This window comes from Capra hircus, chromosome 29 (assembly GCF_001704415.2).
Source record: "Capra hircus breed San Clemente chromosome 29, ASM170441v1, whole genome shotgun sequence".
Taxonomy (NCBI): domain Eukaryota; kingdom Metazoa; phylum Chordata; class Mammalia; order Artiodactyla; family Bovidae; genus Capra; species Capra hircus.
The window spans coordinates 41,534,928-41,559,149 of NC_030836.1; the positions used below are offsets into that span (position 1 = coordinate 41,534,928).

Sequence of the window (24,222 nt, forward strand, 5' to 3'; positions counted from 1 at the left end):
ATTCCTGTGGTCACTAGTCCCTGTCCTGAAGTTATTCAGGCCTCCCTAGGGGCCCCTCACTGGCACAAACTCAGGTAAGGTTGAAATGGGCTCCTGGTGAATAACGAAAGACGTTCCCCTCACATCTACTGCTCAGGAAATTCCAAGGGTTTTAGAAGCTCTCTCTGTGTCAGGAACTGGGGACAAAGACCAAATATATATTTCTTATTATATCACAGATGGGGACAATAACATCGATCTTGAGGAACTTTAAAGATTCAAAAAGACAGTTTGTCCACATGCCAGCAGAGGGAAGAATGGTAACAGGAGTCAGAGAAACCTACGGGCTTCCCGCCTGGTTCCCAGTCGTCTAAGGCAAAATACACTAATAAGCAAAAATGTAATATCATAACGATGGTTTGTTGTCTACCACGTCACAGGCAACGTGCCCAGTCCTTTAGGCACGGAGGGGCTGTGGCCTAACATGTGCCGCCCAACTTCCCCCTACTTGGCTGGGCAGGGGCAGAGAAGCAGGAGAAAGGACAAGTGAAATGCTTTTATCTACTGCAGGGGGTGGGGAAGGAAGTCAGTGCTTTCTGAGTGTTTCATTTGTGACGGGCTCAGCATGATTGTTCTCTCTTACAGATGAAGAGTCTGGGTATTGGAAAAATAAAGCGATTTGTTCAGGTTCACAAACCCTGGCTTCCTAGCCATGTAATTTTCTGTAATTTAGTGACTGAACAACATATGGAGGCTTCACCCGGCTGGTGTGATTGATCATTGATTATCTCAATCTCCAGGGGTGAGTTGGAGCATATTTTGTTCCAGTATTTGGTTTTTGACCCTTGGTTTCCCTGGTGGCTTAGTCAGTAAGGAATCCACCTGCAATGCAGGTAGACCCAGGTTCGATCTCTGGGTGGGGAAGTTTCCCTGGAGAAGGAAATGGCAAACCACTCCAGTATTCTTGCCTGGAGAGTTCCATGGACAGGAGACCGTCCATGGGGTTGGCTGCAGTCCATGGGGTCTCAAAAGAGTCCGACATGATTTAGCCATTATACCATCACCTGACACAGATCTCCTAAATCCCTTAGAGTTTCCTGGGTGACAAGGAGATAATGGCTTTTGTTCTAACAAGGTGACTCTTCATAGGCTCCTGAATAGCTCCAGAATGGAGGCTGCTAATCAGAAAGACGAAGCAATGATTAGATGCTTGGAACTTTCAGCCCCACCCCTCATCCAGGGGTGAGGGGAGAGGGGCTAGAGATTGAGTTAATTAATAATTGGCCTCCCTGGTGGCTCAGATGGTAAAGAATCTACCTCCAACACGAGAGACCGGGTTTGATCCCTGGGTCAGGAATATCCCCTGGAGAAGCGAATGGCAACCTATTTCGGTATTCTTGCCTGGAGAATCTCACGGACAGAGCAGACTGAAGCAGGCTATAGTCCACAGGGATGCAAAGAGTCAGACATGTGACTAACACACACACGGTGAAACCTCCATGTTACTGTTATTCAGGCACTAAGTGGTGTCCGACTCTTTTCAACCCTGACAGATGCCACCAGGCCGCCCTGTCCTCCACTATCTTCCGGAGTTTGCTCAAATCCATGTCCATTGAGTTGGTGATGCTATCGAACCGTCTCATCCTCTGTCACCCCCTTCTTCTTTTGCCTTCAATCTTTTCCAATGAGTCGGCTCTTTGCATCAGGTGGCCAAAGTACTGGAAAGTATTCAGCTTCAGCATCAGTGCTTCCAATGAATATTCAGGACTGAGTTCCTTTAGAATTGACTGGCTTGATCTCTTTGCAGTCCAAGGGATTCTCGAGTGTCTTCTCCACACCATAGTTCTAAAGCATCCATTCTTTGGCGTTCAGCCTTCTTTATGGTCCAACTCTCACATCCATACAGGACTACTGCAAAACCAATAGCTTTGACTACACAGACCTTCGTCAACAAAGTGATGTCTCTGCTTTTTAATATGCTGTCTAGGTTTGTCATAGCTCCATAGAAGTCCCTAAAACTTGCGGTTCATAGAGCTTCTGGGTTTGTGAACACGTCCATGTGCTGGGAGGGTGGGGCATCCCAGCTCCATGGATACGGATGCTCCTTTGCTTGGGACCCTCTGGATCTCACCCTTTGCAACTCTTCATCTGGCTCCTCATTTGTATCCTTTACCATATCCTTTATTATATAACTGGTAAATGTAAGTCTTTCCCTGAGTCCTGTGAACTCTTATAGCAAATTATTAAACCTCAGTTGGAGTCATGGGAACTCCCAATTTGTAGTCAAATCAGAGCGAGGTATGGGTAAACTGGGGACCCCTTACTCGGGACTGGTGTCTGAAAGGTGGGCCATCTTGTGAGACTGAGTCCTTAACTTGTAGGATCTGATATTAATTTCAGGGAGATACTTTCAAAATTGAATCATAGGACACCACCAGCTCATGTTGGAGAATTGGTTGGTATGGGGAAAAGAAAAACAAAAACCATAGATTTAATGTCAGAAGTTTTGTAAGTGGAGAATAAAGGAAACAGAACTTTTTCCTTTTTAGGGTGAGACTATTCCAAGCAGAAGAGTACACACTTGGAATGAGCTTGAGGCCTGTGTGAGGACTAGGAGCCTCTCAGCGGCTGGGAGTACGGGCTGTGTGGGGAGGAGTCACAGACAAAAGAGGCAGAATGAAGGAAGCGGATCTGAATGTTAAGGTTATTGGAGGCTATGTGGCTTGCTTTTTAATCTCATGTGGTTATCGCCTGGTTGTTACCAAGGAATTGATAGCATCAGATCTGTGTTTTGGCAAAAGCCCTTTGGCTGAAGCAGGGCGAATGGAGGAGAGTGGGACCAATTTACACCTCGGCTGGCAAATTGTGGGTCTGTACCACTGTGAGCTAAGAATGGATTTTGCATTTTTAAATCAAAAGAAAATCAAAAGAAAAATAATATTTTGGGGTGCAGGAAAACTATATGCAATTCAAATCTCAGTGAAAAATTCAAGTCAGGTTTTATTGGAACACAGTCATGTTCGTTTATGTCTGTGGTGTTCACAGGTGCTTTTGACCCCAGTGGCAGAGTTGGACAGTTGTGACAGAGACTGTATAGTATATAAGAACCTAAAAAATATTCTTCATTTTGCCTCTTGGCTTGTGCATGTGTGTGCTCAGTCACTTCAGTCGTGTCTGACTTTGCGACCCTAGGATTGTAGCCCCCAGGCTCCTCAGTCCATGGGATTCTCCATGCAAGAGTACTGAAGTGGGTTGCCACATCCTCCTCCAAGGAATCTTCCCAACCCAGGGACGGAACCCTCCAGTCTCCTGCATTACAGGAAGTTTCTTTACTGCTGAGTCATAGGGGAAGCCCCCTCTTGGCTCATAGAGTCTCCTATCTAGCTTCAAGAAAAAAAAAACAAAACAACTTTTATTTAGTTATTAAAATATTTATGTATTTGGCTGTGCCAGGTTTTAGTTGCAGCACGCCAGATCTTTAGTTGTAACATGTGGGATCTAGTCCTTTGACCAGGGATGGAAACTGCTCTGGGTCTCTCTGCTCTGGGAGCATGGAGTGGACTGGGAGCATGGAGTAGCCACTGGACCACCAGGAAAGTCCCTATCTGGCCTTTTATGGAAAATATTTGCTCACTCCTGAATTAAGGAGGTTTTTTTTTTTTTTTTTTTAAGGGATTATTTTAATGTTTCAGGCAAGAGGTCTTCATTAGGATAGTGATGGAGGCGAGAGGGGGAGGGGGGAGGGATGGAGAAAACGGAATGAATTTGGGAACTATTCAGGGTGGGGGTGGTGAGTAGACCAACAGGGTACAGGGAGTGAGAAAGAGGGATCTAAGGCTACTCCCTGATTTCTAGGTTGAGTACTGCGTGAATGGTGGTGCTAGTCGGGTCAGAAATACCAAGAGGGATTTCTGGAGCTGGGAGGCAGGGGAAGTATACGGGCTGTGAGGGACAAATAAGAACATTTTTCAGAACTACTTTGCGTGACAGTCTAATTCCTGGGGTTATGCAGTTTGTGTGTGTCGCCAAAGACCCTAAGAACAAAGTGTTAATCACTCAGTCATGTCCAACTCTGTGTGACCCTATGGACTGTAGCCTGACAGGCTCCTCTGTCCATGGAATCCTACAGGCAAGAATACTGGAGTGGGTTGCCATTTCCTTCTCCAAGGCATCTTCCTGACCCAGGGATCGAACCCAAGTCTTCTGCATTGCAGGCAGATTCTTTACAGTCTGAGTCACCAGGGAATCCCCCAAAGCGACAGTCACTCAATTATGTCCAACACTTTGTGACCCCATGGACTGCCTGCCAGTCTCCTCTGTCCATGGAATTCTCCAGGCAAGAATACTGGAGTGGGTACCATTCCTTTCTCCAGGGGATCTTCCCAACCGAGGGATCGAACTCAGGTCTGCACAGCAAGCAAATTCTTTGCTGTCTGAGCCACCAGAGATGTCTCAGACTCCATGGAGCCTAGAGGTTAGTGTGGGACACCTGGTGTTCATAAGGTTTCCGTGCTATACAGGTGAGCAACTACCTGTTGGAATTTCCAGATGGGTCAGCATTGGTTCTGTAAAATCAGAACCAGTCTCCAAAAAAGGAATCTGAGGATTCCAAAAGCCTGCGGGAGGCCTGGGAGAATATGATCTTGTCCCTAGATGCCACGTTGCTTCTCATTCATCTCCAAGTTGTCTGGGGAAGTTGCTCTGCTGGAGAAAGGTAGGGCCTGCCTCGAAGTAGTATCAGCCAAGTGAGCTGACCCTTTGGGGACCTAGGTTTCCTGCTGAGGGGTGGGGGCAGGAGCTGAGACGGCCAAGACCATCTATTCTGTCTTTTGTCCTATGGTCTTATTCTCTGTGGAGAAGGCAATGGCAACCCGCTCCAGTACTCTTGCTTGGAAAATCCCATGGATGGAGGAGCCTGGTAGGCTACAGTCAGTCCATGGGGTCTGGAAGAGTCGGACAAGACTTCACTTTCACTTTCATGCATGGGAGAAGGAAATGGCCACCCACTCCAGTATTCTTGCTTGGAGAATCCCAGGGGCAGGGGAGCCTGGTGGGCTTCAGTCTATGGGGTCGCACAGAGTCGGACACGACTGAAGCGACTTAGCAGCAGCAGCAGCAGCAGCAGCAGCAGCAGCAGCAGCAGCAGCAGCAGCAGCAGCAGCCTATTCTCTGAGAAGCACTCCAACCCGGGTTTGAAGTACCTCCTTTTTCTTGGCAGGGCTATTCCTCGGCTATTCCTGCAGATGGCGATAAAGTGACACGATGGGAACGGAGGGGCGGGGGCCCGCGGGAGGAGAAACGGTCCTTACTCGCCCCCTTCTCAAGGTCTGCTCCAGCCTGGTAGCTGGAGGAGGTGGCGTTCACAAAGGCATTCCATTTTTTCCCTGCTTCCTGCTGGTGCACAAAACGCCCTTGTTTATGGAGCGAGGACTCCCTCAGAGCAGGAAAGGGTGCTGCGTTTGGGGAGGAGGGAGAGGCCATGTCCAGCCAGGGCCGGAGGACTCAAGCTCTTCCCGCCTCCTCCGTCCGTCGTCCGGCAGCGGGAGCTGCAGGAATCTTGCTTCCGAGGCTTTCAGAGCTCAGACCTCATCTCCGGGAAGTCTTCCCGGATTGCACACCTTCCCCCACCCAGGCGTGCTGGCGCCCCTGTTCGTTTCTCCAAGCCCTGTTTCTACTCCCTCGGCTGGTGGAATGAGGCTCCGAACTCTTTTTGAAGCCCAGGCTGGAGGAGTGGGGAAAGGTGTGGGCCTGAACGTGGGCTGGGTGTCTGGCCTTCACCTGCGGAGCCGCCTGGTGCTGCGGTAACGCTGCCTATTGAGGCATTAAGGTGCTTTTCCTACAGTCCATCTCATCCTTTTAAGGCTTCTGCGGAGTTAATTCCCCTTTCAGAGCTGAGGACACGCCTGAGGGGAGGGGGTAATTTCCTGGTGCTCCAGTGGCTAGGACCCTGCTTCCACTGCAGGGGGCCAGGTTGGATCCCTGATCTGGGAACTAAGATTCCGAAAGCCATGTGGAAGGCATGGGTGGGTGGGGGGGACAGGATTAAGAGACATGCCTGAGGGGAGGGGGTGTGGGCAGGTAGGACCTGTGCCTGGGACAAGGGACACATTGCCCTGTGACCTGCCAGCCCCGTTCATCATCTGAATACCAGCTTTGACCTCTCCACTCCTGGCCTCCAGTAGAGGTCAGGCCAGTCTGATTCTGACACCCCTGCTCTCCCAATGCTGCTTGGCTTCCTCAGGACCTCCCCGCTTCTGGGGCCCACTGCCTTCGCCACAGGGCAGGGCATTTAACCTAAAGGGCGCTCAAGCCTAAGTGGTGGGTGGTGCTCAGGGAGGGACCTTCTCAGGGTCTTGAGCTGACAACCCAGGAAGCTGTGCTGTGGGAGAGGAGGAGGGGCTTTTTTGTCCTATGGTCATTCTCTACAGTGCTGTGTGCCTGCTAGCTTCTGGCCAGCCTGTCCTGTCACCTCTGGAGTGGAATTCCCTGCCCATAGTATTGGAAGATTCCTTTTCAAAGGGTTCTTGGAGTCCTGCCAGCTGTATATTGGTTGAATCTTCACTCTTTCTGGGCTTCCCTGGTGGCTCTGAGGTTAAAGCATGTGCCCGCAACGCAGGAGACCTGGGTTCAATCCCTGGGTCAGGAAGATTCCCGGGAGAAGGAAATGGCAACCCACTCCAGTATTCTTGCCTGGAAAATCCCATGGACAGAGGAGCCTGGTGGGCTACAGTCCATGGGGTCGCAAAGAGTCAGACATGACTGAGCGATGGGACTTCGAAGGGACTTCACTCTCTCTCTCTGTAAGGGATTAGCCCCACCTAGGACTTCATTTATCTTGTTCAATCACTAAGTCGTGTCTGGCTCTTTGTGACGCCATGGACTGCAGCTTGCCAGGCTTCCCTGTCCTTCACCATCTCTGGAAGTTTGCTCGAATTCATGTCCATTGAGTCAATGATGCCATCCAACCATCTCATCCTCTGTCGCCTCCTTCTCCTGCCCTCAATCTTTCCCAGCATCAGGGTCTTTTCCAAAGAGTTAGCTCTTTGTGTTAGGTGGCCAGAGTATTGGAGCTTCAACATCAGCATGAGTCCTTCCAATGAATATTCAGGTTTGATTTCCTTTAGGATTGACTGGTTTGATTTCTTTGCTGTCCAAGGGACTCTCAAGAGTCGTCTCCAGCACCACAGTTTGAAAGCATCAATTCTTTGGCACTCAGCTTTTTTTATGGTCCAACTTTCACATCTGTACATGACTTATTCCTCTAGGTCAGAATTTCTCAGACTTTAACCTGTGTCATAATCACCTGAGCAGCTTATTGAGACATGGCTGGGCTCTACCCCTAGAGTTTTTGATTCAGTAAATCTGGGGTGACTCCAAGAGGTTATATGTCTAACAAGTTCCTGAGTGATACTGATGCTACTGGTCAGGACCACTGTGCACTGAAGGGTTAACTCAGCTTTCAGTCCAGTGTCTGGGCTGTCCAAATCTCGCACACTCCAAAGAAAGGTTTGCCTGGCTCCTGGGAGATAGCCCCTAAACCCTTGGAATATCCTGTTTGATAAGAGTATTTTTGCTCATTTGGGAGCCAGGGGCCTCTTGGGATAGCCTCTGAAGGGGCTGGAGACTAAGTAACTAAGGTCAGCCATGTGGGTGGTCAGTAGCCTCCATGAAACACCAGACACCAAGACTTGGTCAAACTTCCTGGTTGGCAGTGCTTCGTGCAGCTGGAAACTGTGTTTCTGGGGTGGCAACTCGTTGCTGCCAGGAGAATTAAGTGCTGTCCCCGTGACTCCACTGGGAGAGGTCAGTGGAAGCTGGCAGCTGGTCTCTCCTGGACTCTGCCTGTGCACTTTTATGCTTTGCTGACTTTGCATCCTTCCACAATAATAATTATAACCACGAAGATAACAGCTTTGCCGAGTTCTGTGTCCTAGTGAATGACTGAACCGAACGGTGGTTTTGAGGACACCGGTGACAACCAGAGAGCCACTGCTCTAAGCTGTGGGATTAACCTCGCTAGGGTTTAGGCTTTGGGGGCCCCCTCACCAGTGAAGTGCCTGAGGGGCATCTTCGTGGAATGCTTTGGGAGGCTGTGAACTGCCTGGAAGCCTGGGTGTTGCTTTGGGGGTAACCCTGAAAAGTCTTTGTGGGTCACTGGGCCCCAGTCTTCCCATCTGTAAATGGGGTTTTGGAGCATTTCTTTTCTCCCTGGGGTGGGAGGTGATGAGTTCCCCTTATGGCAAAGCTGCTGAAGAATATGCTGGGCTGTGGGCAGGGGCAGTTTATTTCATGGCCCTCCTACTTCCGGTAGCCAGCTCTGCCCACTACAGCCTTACTCACCTGAGCCGGACGCTGGGTGCTGGGTTCACAAGTTTCAGTAGATCCAGCCACTCGGTGCTGATCCTCCTGAGACCACCCTCAGGGCAGTGACCCACTTCTCACGGTCCTTGGACCCTACCTGCCCCATCCTGCCTTGGCTTACGACCAGGTCCTTAAGGGAATTCCTTGTCAGTCCAGTGGTTCGGACTCCGGGCTTCCACTGCAGGGGGCACAGGTTTGATCCCTAGTAGGGTAACTAAGATCCTGCAAGCTGCACGGTGTGGCTGGCCGGCGGGGGTGTGGGGGAGGGAACAAAAAGAGCTAACTAACCCAGGGAAGAAGGCCCCTTAGTGGCTGCTGGTTATGTGGCTTTATTCACAGACTCAGCGCTTGCTGAGGTTGGCAGGAAAGAACATTTGGGACCAGGCTGGGCCTGGAGATGAGGGTGGCTGGGAGGCCATGCATGGGTCGGATGGGCGAGCTCACAGGAGGGAACCTGTGCTGGGCCAGGCCAGTGGGGGTGGGGGGCGGAGGCAGGCAGCATGCGGGAGGCCTGGCTAGATCTGAGGGAGCAGATCTACCCAGGTGGTGTCTGTGAGCCTGGGAGGGAGGGTTTGAGGGCTTCTCCAGGGCAGGGGCTGGACAGCAGGCACCTCTGCCCCTCACTCCCAGGGAAATGACTTAGTGGGACAGTCGGGATGCTTGGTGCTCCCTCCTCCTGCTGCCTCGGGGCTTGACGTGCGACTGGCCGCACTGGTCCCCTCTGGTGTCATTGTCCCGCTGATGCTTGGACATTTGCCTTGGGGGTGACCCACACAAGGACACCTTGGAGAGTGTTCGAGGGCCCAGAGGAGTGCGCTGCGCCTGGGGAGGGAGGGGACGCCTGGGAGGCAGGGATACTCCCTTGAGCCAAGCTTTTCTGTCAGTAGTTGGTGTCAGTTCCCTGCTGGCAGGGGGTGCCATCCCCCACTCGATCCAGGCCAGCTCCGGGGGCCAAGGAGGACCGCTTGGTTAAACCTCCTTTCTCTTGGCCCGCTCTCCTGGCTCTGCATGGACTTCCTGCCTGAACACAAACAAGGAATCCAAAGCCCGGATACCCCCTCCCAGGTTTTCTTCCTGGTGAAGAGCCTAGTCCCACCCAGAAGGAACACAAGAACCAGTTACCCGAGTTCCCCAGTTTGGAAAGTTGGTGGGGTTTCCCACCAACTGGTTGTGCAGGAAGGTGACCTAGGGGCCCCGGAAGCCTGGGCGGGGCCCCCTCCCCGAGCAGGGCCCTGGGTATGAGGTCACTGCCCCTGCCCGCTTTCTATGGGGGCCCACCGGGGTGGAGGGATGCAGGCGGGAGGGCCATCAGCACTGGCGGGAGGGGGTGCGGTGCACAGAGCCGGGGCGCTTGGGGATCTTGCGCCAGCGACGCTTGTCCCAGCGGCAGAGCAGCAGCAGGCGGAAGGTGTCCCGGAAGGCTTTGTTGCAGAGCGCGTAGCACATGGGGTTGATGGTGCTGTTGACATAGCACAGCCAGTAGCCCAGCTCCCACAGGGTCTCGGGGACACAGTCCTTGCAGAAGGTGGACACCAGCACCATGATGTTGTACGGCGTCCAGGTGAGGATGAAGGCCAGCAGGATGGCGCTCAGGGTCCGAGCCGCCTTCTTCTCCTTGACCAGCGAGAAGGTCTTCCGCTTGGCCAGCTGCTCCTTCCCACGGGGCTTCTGGCCCTTGCCCGCCCGCTCGCGCCCCTTCCGGGTCGGCCTCTTGACCGTATTTGGGGAGCTCCGGGGCGGCTGCTTGGCAGGGGCCTGCGCCTCGGGGTCCACCATGGGCATCTTGATCACCACCTCGGAGCCAGGCTCCTCACCCTCCGAGGAGGTGAGGGACTCCATGGAGCCTTCATCCTCCTCCTCTTCCTCCTTCCAGCTATAGGCCTGGAGCAGCCGGGGGGTCCGGCAGCAGCGGCAGCAGAGCCCTGGAGGGGTCTCTGGGGAGCCTTCGGCCCCCGGCTGGGACCGCTCTGAGCTGCTGCTGCTGCCGCCCCCCTTCCCCGGCGTCTCCGAGCCCTGCAGGGCTGCCAGCTCCCTGGCCCGGTTCTCTGTCTCCCGGTAGATGCGCCAGTAGAGGGTGCACATGACCGTGACGGGGAGGTAGAAGGCAGCCATGGCCGTGCCAAAGGTGATGATGGGCTGTGAGAGGAACTGGATGTAGCACTGCCCGGCCAGCACCGTCCGCTCCCCTACCAGGTACTGCCAGAAGAGGATGGCCGGGGCCCAGAGCACGAACGAGACCAGCCAAGCCAGGCCGATCATCAGGGCTGCCCGGCGGGGTGTGCGCTTGGCGCGGTAGCTCAGGGGCCGGGTCACTGAGAAGTAGCGGTCGAAGCTGATGAGCAGCAGGTTCATGACCGAGGCGTTGCTGGCCACATAGTCCAGGGCCAGCCAGAGGTCGCAGGCCAGCGTGCCCAGAGCCCAGTGGCCCATGAGCAGATACGTGGTGTAGAGGTTCATGGAGAAGGTACCGATGATGAGGTCAGCACAGGCCAGGCTCAGCAGGAAGTAGTTGTTGACCGTCTTGAGCTCCGTGTTGACTTTGAAAGAGATGAGCACCAGCAGGTTGCCTGTCACCGTGGCTAGTGACAGGAGGCCCGTGGTGATCCCGATGAAGGCCACTTGCCAGGGACCCTTTCCTGGTGCCAGGACAGTGATGTTGGGGCTGACGGCAGGTGGAGCTGAGGTATTCATGGTGGCTGGGTGGAGTGGGGGAGGCAGCCCCTTCCTCTAATCACAGGATGGGGCTTCCTCAGGGGCCGGTCATCACCTGAAAAGAGAGGACATGCGCTTGCGTTGGGCTACAGGATGCCTCCCAGAGCCCGGAGTAGAAGGTTTTGGGAGCACAGCCTGTGCCCTCTCAAAGCGGTAGCCAGACAGTCACACCGTCCTCACTGGCGCCCACGCCTGGCCACTTAGAATGCACTTTCCCAGCCTGAGGGGGAGGGGATGGCTTTGGCATCCAGAGATCTGAGTCCCCATTCCAGCTCCACCATTCAGACTCCGAGCCTCAGTTTTCTCATCGGGAAATTGCTGCTAATGCTTGTCTAGCTTAACTCATGCGGCAGGAGTGGGGAGACTGGCTTTGTACATGGGACTGCCACATTTTCAAAGCATTTCAGTCAATTTTATTAAAGCTTTCATTTTCTGAGTAGTTACTACATGCCAGACACAGAGCTAAGCGCTTAATTGAATTACCTAATTTAATTGTTGAACATTCCAGACTTCCCTGGTGGTCCAGTGGTTAAGAATCCACCTGCCAATGCAAGGGACATGGTTTCGATCCCTGGGGGGAGGGGTCACTAAGCGCACGCACCACAACTAGGGAAGCCTGTGCAGCTGCAGTGAAGACCCAGCACAGCCAATTGTATATACATGTCGAGCATTTGTAGGAGGAAGGTCTCTTATGACCCCCATTTCACCAAGGCAACCGTGGCTCCGGCCGGGCCACGGCAACACAGGCGGTGTGTGATCAGAACCCACTTCCCTCGCTCACTCTCAGAGCACGTGAAGATCCAGCGGGATTCTTCCGTGAAACAGGGAGTCATGGGAATGCGGAGGCAGGGGTCTCCAGAGAAGAGAGAGGGAAAGAGATACAAGCAAAGGGGCATGGCCTATGCGTGCATGCGCAGTTTGGGGCTGGAGCAAACCCTTATGAAGGCATCAGGGGAAGTTGAGCCAGGCCCAGATGCTCACCTGGTGATGGAAAATCTGGAGTAAAAGCAAGCAGTATGGGCGAGGGCCGCAGCTCCCAGATAAGCGGGAGTTTGGTGACAGATGTGGTGTGCGAGGCCACAGCTGAGTGGAGGGCAGCAAGGGGAACAGGAAGATCCCCCAGACTTTGCCTGAAGCTGGAGTCCAGCCCAGGCACTAAGGGTGGGTAGAGAGGAAAGCCATGACTCTTAGCGACCACTGGCCGGGCAGAGGCCCAGCCGCTCAGCCCCCGCCTTGCTTGGATGTTCTTGTTCAGGGCTTCAGGCATCCTTCTGTTGACTGAAGAGACTGGGCCTCCTCCTACCTTCAGGGTTGGTGTCGTTGGAAAAATTCCAAGGGACAGACGTTGGGCAGGGACCCAGCAAGCCCTGGTGTTGCTGGGGACCTGGTCTGTGGCGAGGAGACTAGAGTCTGTGAGAGGTCACTGGTGAGGGATGCCTTGGTGCTGCGTGGCTAGGGGTGTCTCTGTGACAGCAGCTCTCAGGATGGGGAATTCAGAGTGTGGCAGAGCAAGAAAGGCTGTGGCTGTCAGTGCTTTTGGGTCTGGGACAATTTGCACGTGAGGGGGCACCAGGGGAGGTCCTGGCTGAAAAACCAGGGCTCTGGAGTCAGACTGTCTGCATTTGAATCCAGGCCATACCATGTACTGGGTGTGTGGTCTCCTCTGGCGACGCCACTGCTATGTGCCTGGGTTTCCTTAGCTGAAAAATGGTAATAATGCCTGTCCCGAGCTAATGCTTGAGGAATTATTGCCTGGCTTATAGAGTCAATAGATGTCAAACGCTTAGAACAGCCGTGGTCCGTGGTTCCCATGAGCACAGCAACGGTAGCAACAAGGGCTCCCTCCTGCCCAGAAGTGTCTGCTTCTTTGATGAAAATTTCTAATACTATGGGGAATTCACTGGTGGTTCAGTGGTTGGGGCTCTGCAGGGGGCATAGGTTCAAACCTGATCCCTGGTTGGGGAATTAAGATCCAGCATGCCACGTGGCATGGCCTCCCCCCAAAAGTCTGTGATAACAGCAACTAACAATTACAATGATCACTGCTATTAGTTAGCACCCCTGAGGGCCAGTCACTGCTCAGAGTACCTCTGTATCCTTTTTCACTTAACCTTAACAGGGAGTCTATGACCTAGGGATTGTTTTTCTTTCCATTTAATAGATGAAGAAACTGAGGCTGAGAAAAACACAAGAATTTGTACAAGATCACACAGCTAAAGTAGGAACCAGGATTTGAGCCCAGGCAGTAAGTTCCAACGAAACTTTATTTATAAAACTGATGGTCAGGTGGTCCAGTGGCTAAGCTCCATGCTCCCAATGCAGGGGTCTTGGGTTTGACCCCTGGTCAGGGAACTAGATTCCACCTGCCACAGCTAAGACCCTGTAGCTAAATATACTACACCACACTTATTTAGTGTAGCTAAAAAAATAAATAAAAAAAATAAATATAGAAAACCCCTGGTTGTTGGCTTAGGAGCCATAGTTTGCCAGTTTGAACTAAAAACATTACACTAAAATATGGTTTATCTTGCTTACTGAGTTCTGTTGCAACCTCGTCCCTTAACGGAAGTCAGGCAGGAGGGTGGGATCAGACTGTAGGTGCTTGGGCTTTTCCCTGTGAGGTCACTGGTGGAAATTACCCTTGACAGGTAACCCTGAACAACTGTGATCCCTTTGATCGTCTAGACTCAGTGTTGTTTCTGCCCGTTGTAGAAATGGAGCAACTGAGGCCCAGAGAAAAAAGAAAAAGGTATTGTGTAGTCTAAAGTCTCCTGGCTCCTAGACTGGGTGCTGGCGTCCGCATCCCAAGCCTGGGTGCCTCGGGGGCAGTTCTGTAGCCTCCAGCGGCTCCCTGGGACAAGACCTGCAAAGACTGACTAGAAGAGGGGCTTACAGGCCTGCGCTTACAGGCCTGCACCCTCCGCAACTGCAGGGGTGTGACCAAGCGCTCTGCCGTTGTACTTGGTCCTCACACCGCGGGTTAGGACTAGGTGGGATGAGTGAGGCACTTGCTTTGCATGCAGAATTTAAGTAGATGCCCCAAACTCAGTCATCAAGCAAGTAACATTTTAACGTGACATTTAAAGAATAGAAATCAATGCAAAACATCCATCACGCACACAATTTTAAACTGAGACAGGATCCAACCGTGCATCCACACGAACACCTCATCGCCCATGCCTCGCCCTAATCCTGCTGGCCCTGGTTCTGACCAAACTTGATTTACAAAAACAGGCCGCCTGTGGGCTATAATTTGCTGTTTGATTTTCAAAAATATTACATTACAATATTATTTGTCTTGACTAGTGAGGTATTTTTGTACCCACTCCTTAAATTTTGCTCCAAGGCGAGCACCTCACTCGCCTCACCCTAATTCCTGCATTGCTGATCACAGCCCTGGGTTTGAATCTCCACGCTGTCCCTTCCTAGCTGTGTGATCATCAGCAATGACTTAACCTTTCCTTCCCTGTAGCCCTGCCTCCCTCAGCTGCTGGGGATACATGCATGTTCAGTTGAGTCCAACTCTTTGTGACCCCATGGACTGTAGCCAGGCTCCTCTGTCCATGGAATTTTCCAGGCAAGAATACTGGAGTGGCTTGCCATTTCTTCCTCCCGGGGATCTTCCTGGCCTAGGCATGGAACCCGCGTCTCTTGGGTCTCTGGCCCTGGCAGGCAGATTCTCTACCACTGCGCCACGTGGTAAGCCTGCTGATAAGAATGTGCTGTGCTCTGCTCAGTCGCTTCAGTTGTGTCCAATAAGAATAATAGTATCCAAAGTGCTTGGCACTGAAATGACACTCAGTCAATAGCCTCTGCTATTATTCCTGACACCTCATTCTGATCCACTGACTCTCATCTGACTGTCCCCTGCCCTTTCCTCTCCAGATCCTGGCAGAGCCCATCTCTGGTCCCCAGACTGCTCATTTGTCCAGTGGAGGAGTGGGACCAGCCTGACATCCGGGGAGACTTTACAGGATCCTAAAACTAAGATTCCAAGATGGCTTGAAAGCACAGGAGAGAAATAGCTAAGAACATCCTCACCTATAAAATGGACCAAGTCCTCGAGGGGAGGCTGCAGGGGCTGAAGGCTCACTTAGCTTCTCTCAGCCCTGGACCTGCAGGCTTCAAGGCCACGTTCTTTCCACTTAGCCGACCCTCTGTATCCCACCTATGAGGTGTGAGGGCTTCCCTTCGGGGACAGCTGGGGGGAAAGAGAAGGGCAGAGGTTCTGGGGAACTGGACCCTGATTCTTGCCACCGGCTGGACTTTCTGAGCCCTTGGGATGTGGCCCAGGAAGAGAGCCGTCTGTGACTTTATCTTTCCTCCACAATCAGAAGCGGGGGTCCTCCTCCAAACCCCTCTTGGACTGTAATTTGCTCCAGAGAAGGTTCCTGGAGGCCTGCTCTGGTCCCTGCTGTATGACCTTGGGCATGTCTCCTTAACTCCTTACTGGGGGCAATCTTCAACAAGGCAAAGCCTCTTCAAGGCTACTGGTGGGTCAGCAAGATAATGGCTGAGAAAGAATGTGGCTTCCAGTGACTGTGGGTGATTTCCCTGTGGGGAATTCCCTTGGGCTGAAAGTCTGGGTGCCACGGTTCAGCAGCAGCTCCAGAATTTCTACAGGGGAGGGACTTAGGGTTAGCCCTCTGGTTGAAAGGGGTGTGTGTGTGGTGGAAGCTGTACTGCATAGCATATTCTGTGAAAACATCCATGGGAGTGGGGTGGTTGGTTAGTGGGGATCGCAGGGGCTGGGGGGAAGACTCCCCAAGGAAGTCCTTGTATTGTCTTCGCTTTAAGCCCCATCTCTGCTCTTATCTTGCTGGGTGACCTTGGGTAAGTTCTAGTCCCGACCTGGTACCTTTCTGTAGGATGAGTGTTTGTGTGTGAGAGTGTGTGCATTGCTGAGTGAGAATAAGAAACTGGAGTGGGGGGTGGGACTCCTCTGGTGATCCAGCGGTTGAGGCTCTGCACTTCCAAGGCTGGGGCACGGGTTTGATCCTGGTCGGGGAACTAAGATCCCACATGCCTCACAGCACAGCCAAAAATTAAAAAAAAAGAGAAATGATGAGGGTCTTTATGGGGATGGGTTGGGACATCTTCTGAGGGTGTCTGGGGTAGAGGAAGGTAGAAAGGAAACAGGAGGCACTTTTCTGCCCAGAACTGTGGCTTCCTGATAAAGGTCTTTGGGAGCTTTTAATAATATTAATATTATCATAGCAACTAATATTTACAGGCTGCTTACTATAAGCAGACATGGCTCTAAGCATTACATAACATGATTTAATTGATCTGTTACAAATTCTTGGGAAATAGGTTCTATTATCTTCAATTGGCAAGAGGACCAGTGAGGCTTTAACCTGATAGCTCGTCACTGATGCAATCAGGATTTGGACTTAGGTGGTCTGCCTGCAGCCTGGCGTGCTGCAGTTCACGGAGTCACAAAGAGTCGGGTATGACCTAGTGACTGAACAACAGTCTGCCTCCAGGGCTAACCTCTTGGGTGCCTGCTCCAAATGCTGTGGGCATGGGGGGCTCAATGGCCTCCTTGCCTACTTTGACTAGATTGGCCAAACCCTGGGTTGAATCAGTCAACAGGGATGAATCAGTCCTTCCCTGAGAATCTTGTCTGCCTGTGTGTGTGCGCGTGTATGTGACAGTGTGTGTCATCTATCTGGATGACGTACGATCACAGTGCTACGGGAAGGCGGTGGTCTAGCCGTAGCTCTCTGCTTGGCACACAGCAGTTGCTCAGTAAACATCTGTGAAATAAATCCATGGATGTCCATGGAGATCTCCTGATTGACTTCAGGACTTTGAGCATGAGGCTGAGCCTGCAGCAACAGAGGGTGGGTGGAGTGATGGGAGTCTGAACTGGCTCCCGAGTATGGTCCCTCCGCTCTGTCCAGTTCCTGTATCCCTTCACCTGCCAGGTCCCTGCCCCCTCTGTGAGACCTTGCCTGGCTTGAAAGGACTGGAGAAAAATCCCCAGGAGCATCCTCAACTGTCAAATGGACCAGGGAAGCCCTGCCCCACCTGCTGCAGGGAGGCCAGGACAGGACCGGGCTGGGACTGTGCCTGCCAGTGTCGGGGAGGAAAATGTCAGCCTGGGCTCAAAGAGTTAAGGGATGAGGTCAGAGCCTTGAGCAGGGCAGGCTAGCCAGCGCCCTGGACCAATCCCCAGGGGCCGGGGATCTGGCTGGTGAGAGGAAGGGGGAGGGGACAGATTGATGGGGAGAGGGATGCCTGAACACTGGGGCTTCCTGAATCTTACCACTGGTCAAGGAGTGCAGAAGGGAAGGCAGAGAATGAGGGGTGCTGGGGGAGAGATTCAGGGGGAGGAGTGAAGCCATCTTGTGATTCTGGAAGTCGGCAGAACCCTGGCTGGAGAGAACGGGCGATACAGGGGAGAAGGAGGTATGAGGTGGGGGCCATGGGGCTGGGTACCTGGGACCTCACACGTGCAGGGAAGGTGGTCCTCTGGCCAGGCCTCCTGACCTGTCTGTCCCTTCTCTGGGGGCCTTAACCCCAAACCAGCCTGTCAGAGATAGCTCTCCCCACCCGGGGGTTAATTTTTCTTTGAAGGTAGCTCTTGACCCATTAAAGGTTTACAAAGCTTCCACCTCTGATGTCTGGCTTTGGAAAGGAGGGAGTAAACTGATACACTTTATCACCTTTCCAGGCTCAACAGTCACTCTGGGGGAGTGCTGACTACCCCTGGGAAGGGCAGGAGCCATCAGTTAACTGCTCATAAATGCACCGCTGAGCCGGAAGTGGAGCGTCAGCCTTAGAACCAGTGCCAAATACTCTCACTGTTGATGGACCTTAACCAGTTGCCCAACTTTAGCCGGATCATGTTCAGAGCCTGGCAGTTAGCAGGCTGGGCCCCAGAGCCCACTCTGCCAGGTGGCATCAGAAGTACCTGGCCCTCATCCTCCTCTCCGCGTGCCCTCTGCTCTCACTCCTTGCGCTCCCCTCCCCATTTCCTTTCTTCTCTCTCCCTCCCTCCCCCATCTTTCTAGGCATCACCATGGCATCACAGCAGAACAGAAACCCAGCGAGATGTTCACCCACCTCTCCCGCCCGCCCAGGAGCCCCAGCTCACGGAGCTCGCTGCTTTCCCCACCCCGTCATCCTGCTCAGGGAGGTGGGAGTTCAAGGCTGTACTGAGGGTGAGGAGAACAGCCCCAGCCAGACCCCTAAATATTCCTTCTGTGACCATAAGCATGTCCCTGCCCCTTCCTCAGCCTCAGTCTCTCCTTCTGTACAATGGGGAGGTTCCTTTCTAGTCTGACATGACTTCTGCCTACCCTCTTCTTGACCCTCTGGACTCCTCTGTGCACTTGGGGATCCAGTTCTCAGCCTTCCGGGACCCGGCCGAGGAGCCCAGAGTCACATCTTCTGCAGCCCCATTTCATAATTTCCTCCCCTGCCTTCCATATCGCAGTGGTGATCACAGCTTGCCTAGTGGCTGAGGTCAGGGGGCAGAGAACTAACTCTCATCTGACAGCTCAGTGAGCAGCTGATTACCCAGGGGCAGGAGACTGTCCAGCTGCAGGAGACAGTCTGACTCCTTCCGGCCATTTGGGCAGGAGGCACTGGGTCAGCCTGGGCGGTGCTGCAGGTATGTTTTCTGGGAAGCAGTGACTCTCCACTGGCACTGATGGCCTCCCAAGCAGCACCTGTCGGAGTGACCCGATGAAAGCTGCCCACCCCCTCCCCAGCTGCCAGCTCAGAAGCTGGCACTCTGCAAGAATCAGAGTGCCTGGCCTTCAGCCCATCCCCACGTTGCGAAGTCTGGGGGTCCTGGGGTGGGTAACTGGCATGGGTGCCCATTCGTATCTATGCATTACCTGGGTATAGGGCTGTGATCTGCCCTGCGGGAGCCCAAGGTACTATGGACATAGGGAGGGCCCTCTGGACTCCTGCACACATCGGGACCACGTTCCCTGGCCGGCGTGGCTGTCCATGAGCCCGTGTCCCCCAGGAGCCCTGGAGCTCTTGGCCTGGTCTCCTGCTGGCGTCTGGCCCGGCACCCACCTTGGCATCCCGCTTGTCCATCTGGCCAGCAGCCTGGTTCAGTCCATCGTGGAGGGGCTGAAGGTGGATGGGGATGGTGGGAGTCAGGGTTCCCTGAGGGAGGAGAGGAGGAGGTTCTGAGACTGGCACCCCAGTCGAGGGGGGGGGGGGTGGTCAACCTCCCAAAAGATTCTGGTGGCAAGGGCTACCTCTTGGCCCCCTGCCCTCCCTACACTGTCCCGGGGCTTGGAGGCTCTGCCTGCTGCATGGCAAGCCGACCCCTTCTGGGCTCCGGGTCCAGAGTTCTAGGGGCTCCCCAGCCTCTTTTCCAGCTGAACCCCAGGAAAACATTAGATGTATCCACCAGAAGCCAGGAGATGGGGTACTTGGAGCAGCGTTGCAGAGCCTTGGCCTCTAGACCCCTCCCTGGCTCCCTCCTCTCTCTGGGGTCCCTCCTCATTTCCTCTAGTCCTGGTCCCTGCCTTGCTCGAGGACCCTGCTTCTACTGCCCCCACCTCAGTGGAGCCCCTCCCAAGCCCTCTCAAACATACTCACCATGGGGCTGGAGAGGGGTCTGAAGGGTCCTTAGCCCCGCTGTCTCTCCGAGGGGCCGGCGGCGTCTCCAGGGACCCAAACACCTGGCTCCCGGGGGGAGCTGCGCCCTGTGCTGGCAGCCGGAGAGGCACAGCCGGTGATTGGCATGTCCCACCCCCTGGCACGCCAGCCTTGGGGGGAGGGAGGAAGAGAAAGAGGGAGGGAGGAAAGAGAGGAAAGGAAGGGAGGGGGAGCTAGAGGGAAGCCTCGGGCAGCGTCCGGGTTACAGTGGGCCCTGGAGCGTGGCCTCCTTCTCCACTAGGGCACCCAATTCCAGCCCCTACAGGTAGGGTGCAGGACAGGAGGGAGATGAGCCCAGGAAGGCTAAAAGTCCAGAATGGGAGAGAAGGCGGATACAGGGAGAAACACCCACACCCAAAGCACACAGGCTCGGCTGCACACATACCACACACACACACACACACACACACACACACACACACACACGAGCTGGCACAGGCACTCTCACAAAGGTACACTGTTGCCCCGGCTCCTTCCCCCACCCAGCCTTAGAGCCCCCAGCCTGCGTCTACCAGGCCCGGTCCGTGTTCACATGCCTGTTTCCCCAGCACACACGCCCGGCCCCCTTGCACGTGCCCACGCGCCCACCCACCCAGCCCCACACCCTGCTCTTTCTCCCTGCTGGGAAGGAGCTGGATTCCTTCTGTTTGGAAATGACACATTGGGCCTCACGTGAGAGGCTCCAACTTGGAACAGACCCAGAGGGCTGGCGCGCGCGCCCTGGGCTGAGGGCTGAGCGGACGCCGAGCCCACGTGCTGGTTTTCTGTCCCCGCTGCACAGCCGGGTGTGAGGGCACATGGGTGGATGGTTTGTGGGGATGAGTGTGTGTGGGGGGAACGTATGCCTGCTCCATGCGTTGCTGAGTGCCCTGCACATGCGTGTCCCTGAGTACGCATGTCACCGAGCAGCCGGTGGAAACGCAGGTGTCGCCCCATGGGTCTGAAGCCAGGACGGGTGTCTGTGTTCGGCGTGTGTCTGAGTGTTGCCCAACTGTGGAACTTGCTAATTCTGACAAGTGAGGCAGTCTCTACCTCTCTGCCTGTGCCACCCCCAGCTTCCACCTGGAAGACAGACAGACAGGCAGACAGACACCTCTCCTCCCAGCCTGTCAAACCCTGTCTCCCCTGACTCCCACTTGAGGCTCACAGGTGTGTGCCTGCCCTTCCTCCCCCCACCCTCCTGGAGCCCCACTGCTTGGTCAGCACTGTGTCCCCACCCCCCCCAATGCCCTGCCCCCCAGGCTGGTTTGGATTTCTGCATTGAGTTTCCTCAGAGATAGAACCCCTGGGGACCTTTTGCCATAGAGACCTGGGTCGTGCCCAGCCCTCACCTGGTCCTAGAGACCTCCTGGGGCGCTGGCCGCAGAGCAGAGGTGGGGAGGCTACTGCTGGGTCCTTTGCTTCCCCGGGCTGTGCTGTAGCCCTGGGGTGGAAAGTGGGAAGGACCAGGATCATTTATTATTTGCAGGAATGTAGATGAGAAAACCAAAGAGTAGAGGTGGGTTTGAAATGTGCTTGACAAGTGTGCACTCAGGTCCCTCAGCTCTGAGCCTAAACTCTGGAGGGGCTGGGGGGCGGCTGGGAACTTCCCCACCACTGGCCCCTTGCCCTTCCCGGCATCCAGCACCCCGCACTCCTCTCAATCCTGATGCCTGAGGGTATCCTGGGCTTCCTCAGGCTGGAGCCCCGGTTGCCAAAGGGGTCAGGTGGAGCGGAAACTCTGGTCCCTGGGGTGTGGCCAGCCACCATCGTGCCCCTGGTGGGTGGGCACACGTGGCAGGTACATGTGGGGGCATCTCTGCTTCTCAAAGCCAGCTGCGTCTACAGCAAGCACCCAGGCCACCTCCTCTCTGAAGTCCAGGAGACCCTGCTGCTTGGAGAGGAATCTGAGCAACCCCCACCCACTCCGGGGTCAGCCAGCCGGGCAGGGGAGGGTCAGAACTCGACCAGTCCCTGCCCGCGGGCGCAGATACCCGCTGCCCCCTGCTGGACTGCGCTCGATTTGCGGCGGTGGCTTGTGCGCGCGGTGGGGCTGCGTGTACTTGTGCGCGTACACGTGGCTGAGTGTGGGGGTGTCAGGCCTCCACGCTCAACATCCATTTCCGAGTCTGAATCAGGCTCTCTTCTTGCCCCCTCCCCCCAAGCTCCTTGGTCTCCCTTTTCTCTTCTCCCACCGCCTCTGCACACGTCCCTTTAGAAATAAAAACACTTATTTTGTAGGCGGGAGAGGAGGGTGACCAGCTTTCCCTTGCCTCCTCCTGGGTGCCCCTCTCTGTCCCAAGAGGTTTATTTGCTCTTTAAGTCTGTGCAGCCGCGGAGGCAGGGGGGTGACGCCCCCCGCCCCTCGCCCCAGCCCACCCCCGACTGTATGTTCTCGGCCCCAGACTTGGCTGAGTCCCCTTACCAGATGGGGAAACTGAGGCAGAAAGGGAGAAGGGAGGTAGGGCCGGGAGAAGCTCTCCCACCCGGCTCTCTCACCGCCCCCGCACCCGCGCCGGATTTAGCCGCAGGGAGGCTGGGAACATTGTCTTTATTTTAAGCCACAGAGTGCGGCACGAACGCGGCTGCTCGCGACAAAGGGCTCGGCGAGGCAGCGGCAGGAGGCGCACGTGGGGGTCCAGCCCCGCCCCCGCGCGACCCTCAGCCGCAGTCGGACGGCCGGGCTTGACCTCGGCCATTTCCCTTTTCTGGCCTTTGGGGCGGGATCCCTGTTCGCACGTGCTCCTGGCGGTTGCTATTTTGGTCGCCTGGCCGAGGATTCACTCACTCCTTAGGCCACTGGGGGAACAGGGGGTCGCCCCGTAGGGCCGGGTTCCTCCCTCAGCCTCCTCTCCTGGAGGAAGAGAGAAGCTGCCTTGGGTGGGAACTAGCTCTCCCGCTTCCCAGTGGAGGCGCCCTGAGCAAGTTAGGGCCCCCTCTACGTCTGTTTTATCATCACTCAGGAGGGCACTTAGAAATACTTCCCAGACAGCGCTGTTTGATCGCCAGCTGCAGGTTAAACTTGGCACTGGCGTTTGTTACAAGTGAAAGCCATTATCATTGTTATTTATAACTCGTATTGAGCACTTACTAAGTGTTCGGCGCTGTTAAGGGCTCTTAATTAACTAGTTTTGTTTCTCACGGAAACTCCCAGAGGGAGCTTCTGTTATTATTCCCATTTTACAGACGAGTAGAGGTATAAGCAGCTCGCGTGCCAAGGGGTTTCACGTAGGGCGGTCAGCGTGCCGGGGCGGTCCGGGGACTGGGGTCGCGGAGGGAGAGTGAAGGCTTCAGGGATGTCAGAAACCGGTGACAGCATTTGTAAAATTTCGAGGATCTTGGCTGAAAGCCGCGTGCTGGCGCGGGAAGGAAGTGGGGGCTGCGCTCCTGCTGTGCGCTCGCAGCCCCTCAGCTTAACCTTCACCCTCGGCTTGAATCCACTTTAGCAGCTCAAACCGAGATAAACTTGCCGCTTATCAGTGCTGCTTCCTGTTCTGGGAGAAGGTGGCGGAATGGGCGATCCTCCTGGCCTCCACCAGACCTAGGGTTGGTCCTTAGCGCCCTCTGGAATGCACCTGGGTTGGTGATCTCACCGGTGTTGGGAAGGGGCCTCCATTCCCAGAGAGGAGGCAGCCGGTCGTCCAGGGAGTATCCTTCCTTATGTTCCCCCCACCCAGACCCCCACTGCTTTAGGCCCTCAGCCTCGTTACCCTCTCCCTCTCACCTTCCGGACGGAGGGACTAATTCCGAGATTTAAAAGAAGAAACTAAAATCAGGGCGGGGCTGCAGATGGAGGAGGCCTAGAAAGGTGCCCCTCCCGATGCCCCGCAGTCCCTGCAGCCCGGGGGGCCGGAGGAAAGTGACTTCTACAAAGGCATCATGTTGGACAGGAAATAGGGCTTTTCTCAGTCTAGTTGCAAAGATAAGGCCTCTTAGGAACAATCTCCCCTTCACCTACTGGGCGCTTCACCTCCCCGGCCTGGCTCTGTTCTGGGAGCCTCGGGGCAGGCGGAGGGCCCGCAAAAGCCCAGCGCCGCCGGCCCCGAAGCCTCGAAGTCAGCTTCCAAAGGAAGGATGGAGTCTCGCGACCCGGAGAGTGGCGCCTCGCGCGGCCTGAACCTGCAGGGGCGGGTGGGGCCGAGTTAACCGGACGCCTGGGGTTTGGCGGTGACTGTTGGGAACCGAGGCAACGCATCCTGGACGAATCTCTGGATCCCGGTGGGACTGGGGCGCGGGGAGAAGCTGCGTCCCCTTGTTCCTCCTGTGAGGACCTCGGAGTCCAGGTCACTTGCTGCCGCCTAGGAGCTGGACGCACTGTGGCCGTTTGGCCGGGACGGAGGAAAGGCGCCCTTTCCGCCGCACGGTGGAGGCCCGTGGTTCTCGCGCAAATCTGTGGCCAAAAGCAGCTCGAAAAATCGGACTAACAGCAACGACTTTGCTACGCTTGGTCAGTGGACACCCGGCCCCATGTTTTCATGCCACACGGTATAAGGGCCCCGGCCCTGGCCCATAACGACGTGAGGCTGCTGGAGAGAAGTCAGGTCGAGCTCTGGGCAGAAA

The 24,222-nt window shown here is 54.9% G+C and overlaps 1 protein-coding gene across 1 annotated transcript; it reads right to left on the reverse strand.

Moving 5' to 3' along the window:
• CHRM1 (cholinergic receptor muscarinic 1) lies at window positions 8,650-20,265 on the reverse strand. The gene is made up of 3 exons (XM_018043586.1): window positions 19,624-20,265; window positions 19,090-19,182; window positions 8,650-11,107 (listed from the first exon to the last, which is right to left on the reverse strand). The coding sequence occupies exon 3, from the start codon at window positions 11,029-11,031 to the stop codon at window positions 9,649-9,651; it is 1,383 nt and encodes a 460-aa protein (XP_017899075.1). The 5' UTR covers window positions 11,032-11,107; window positions 19,090-19,182; window positions 19,624-20,265; the 3' UTR covers window positions 8,650-9,648.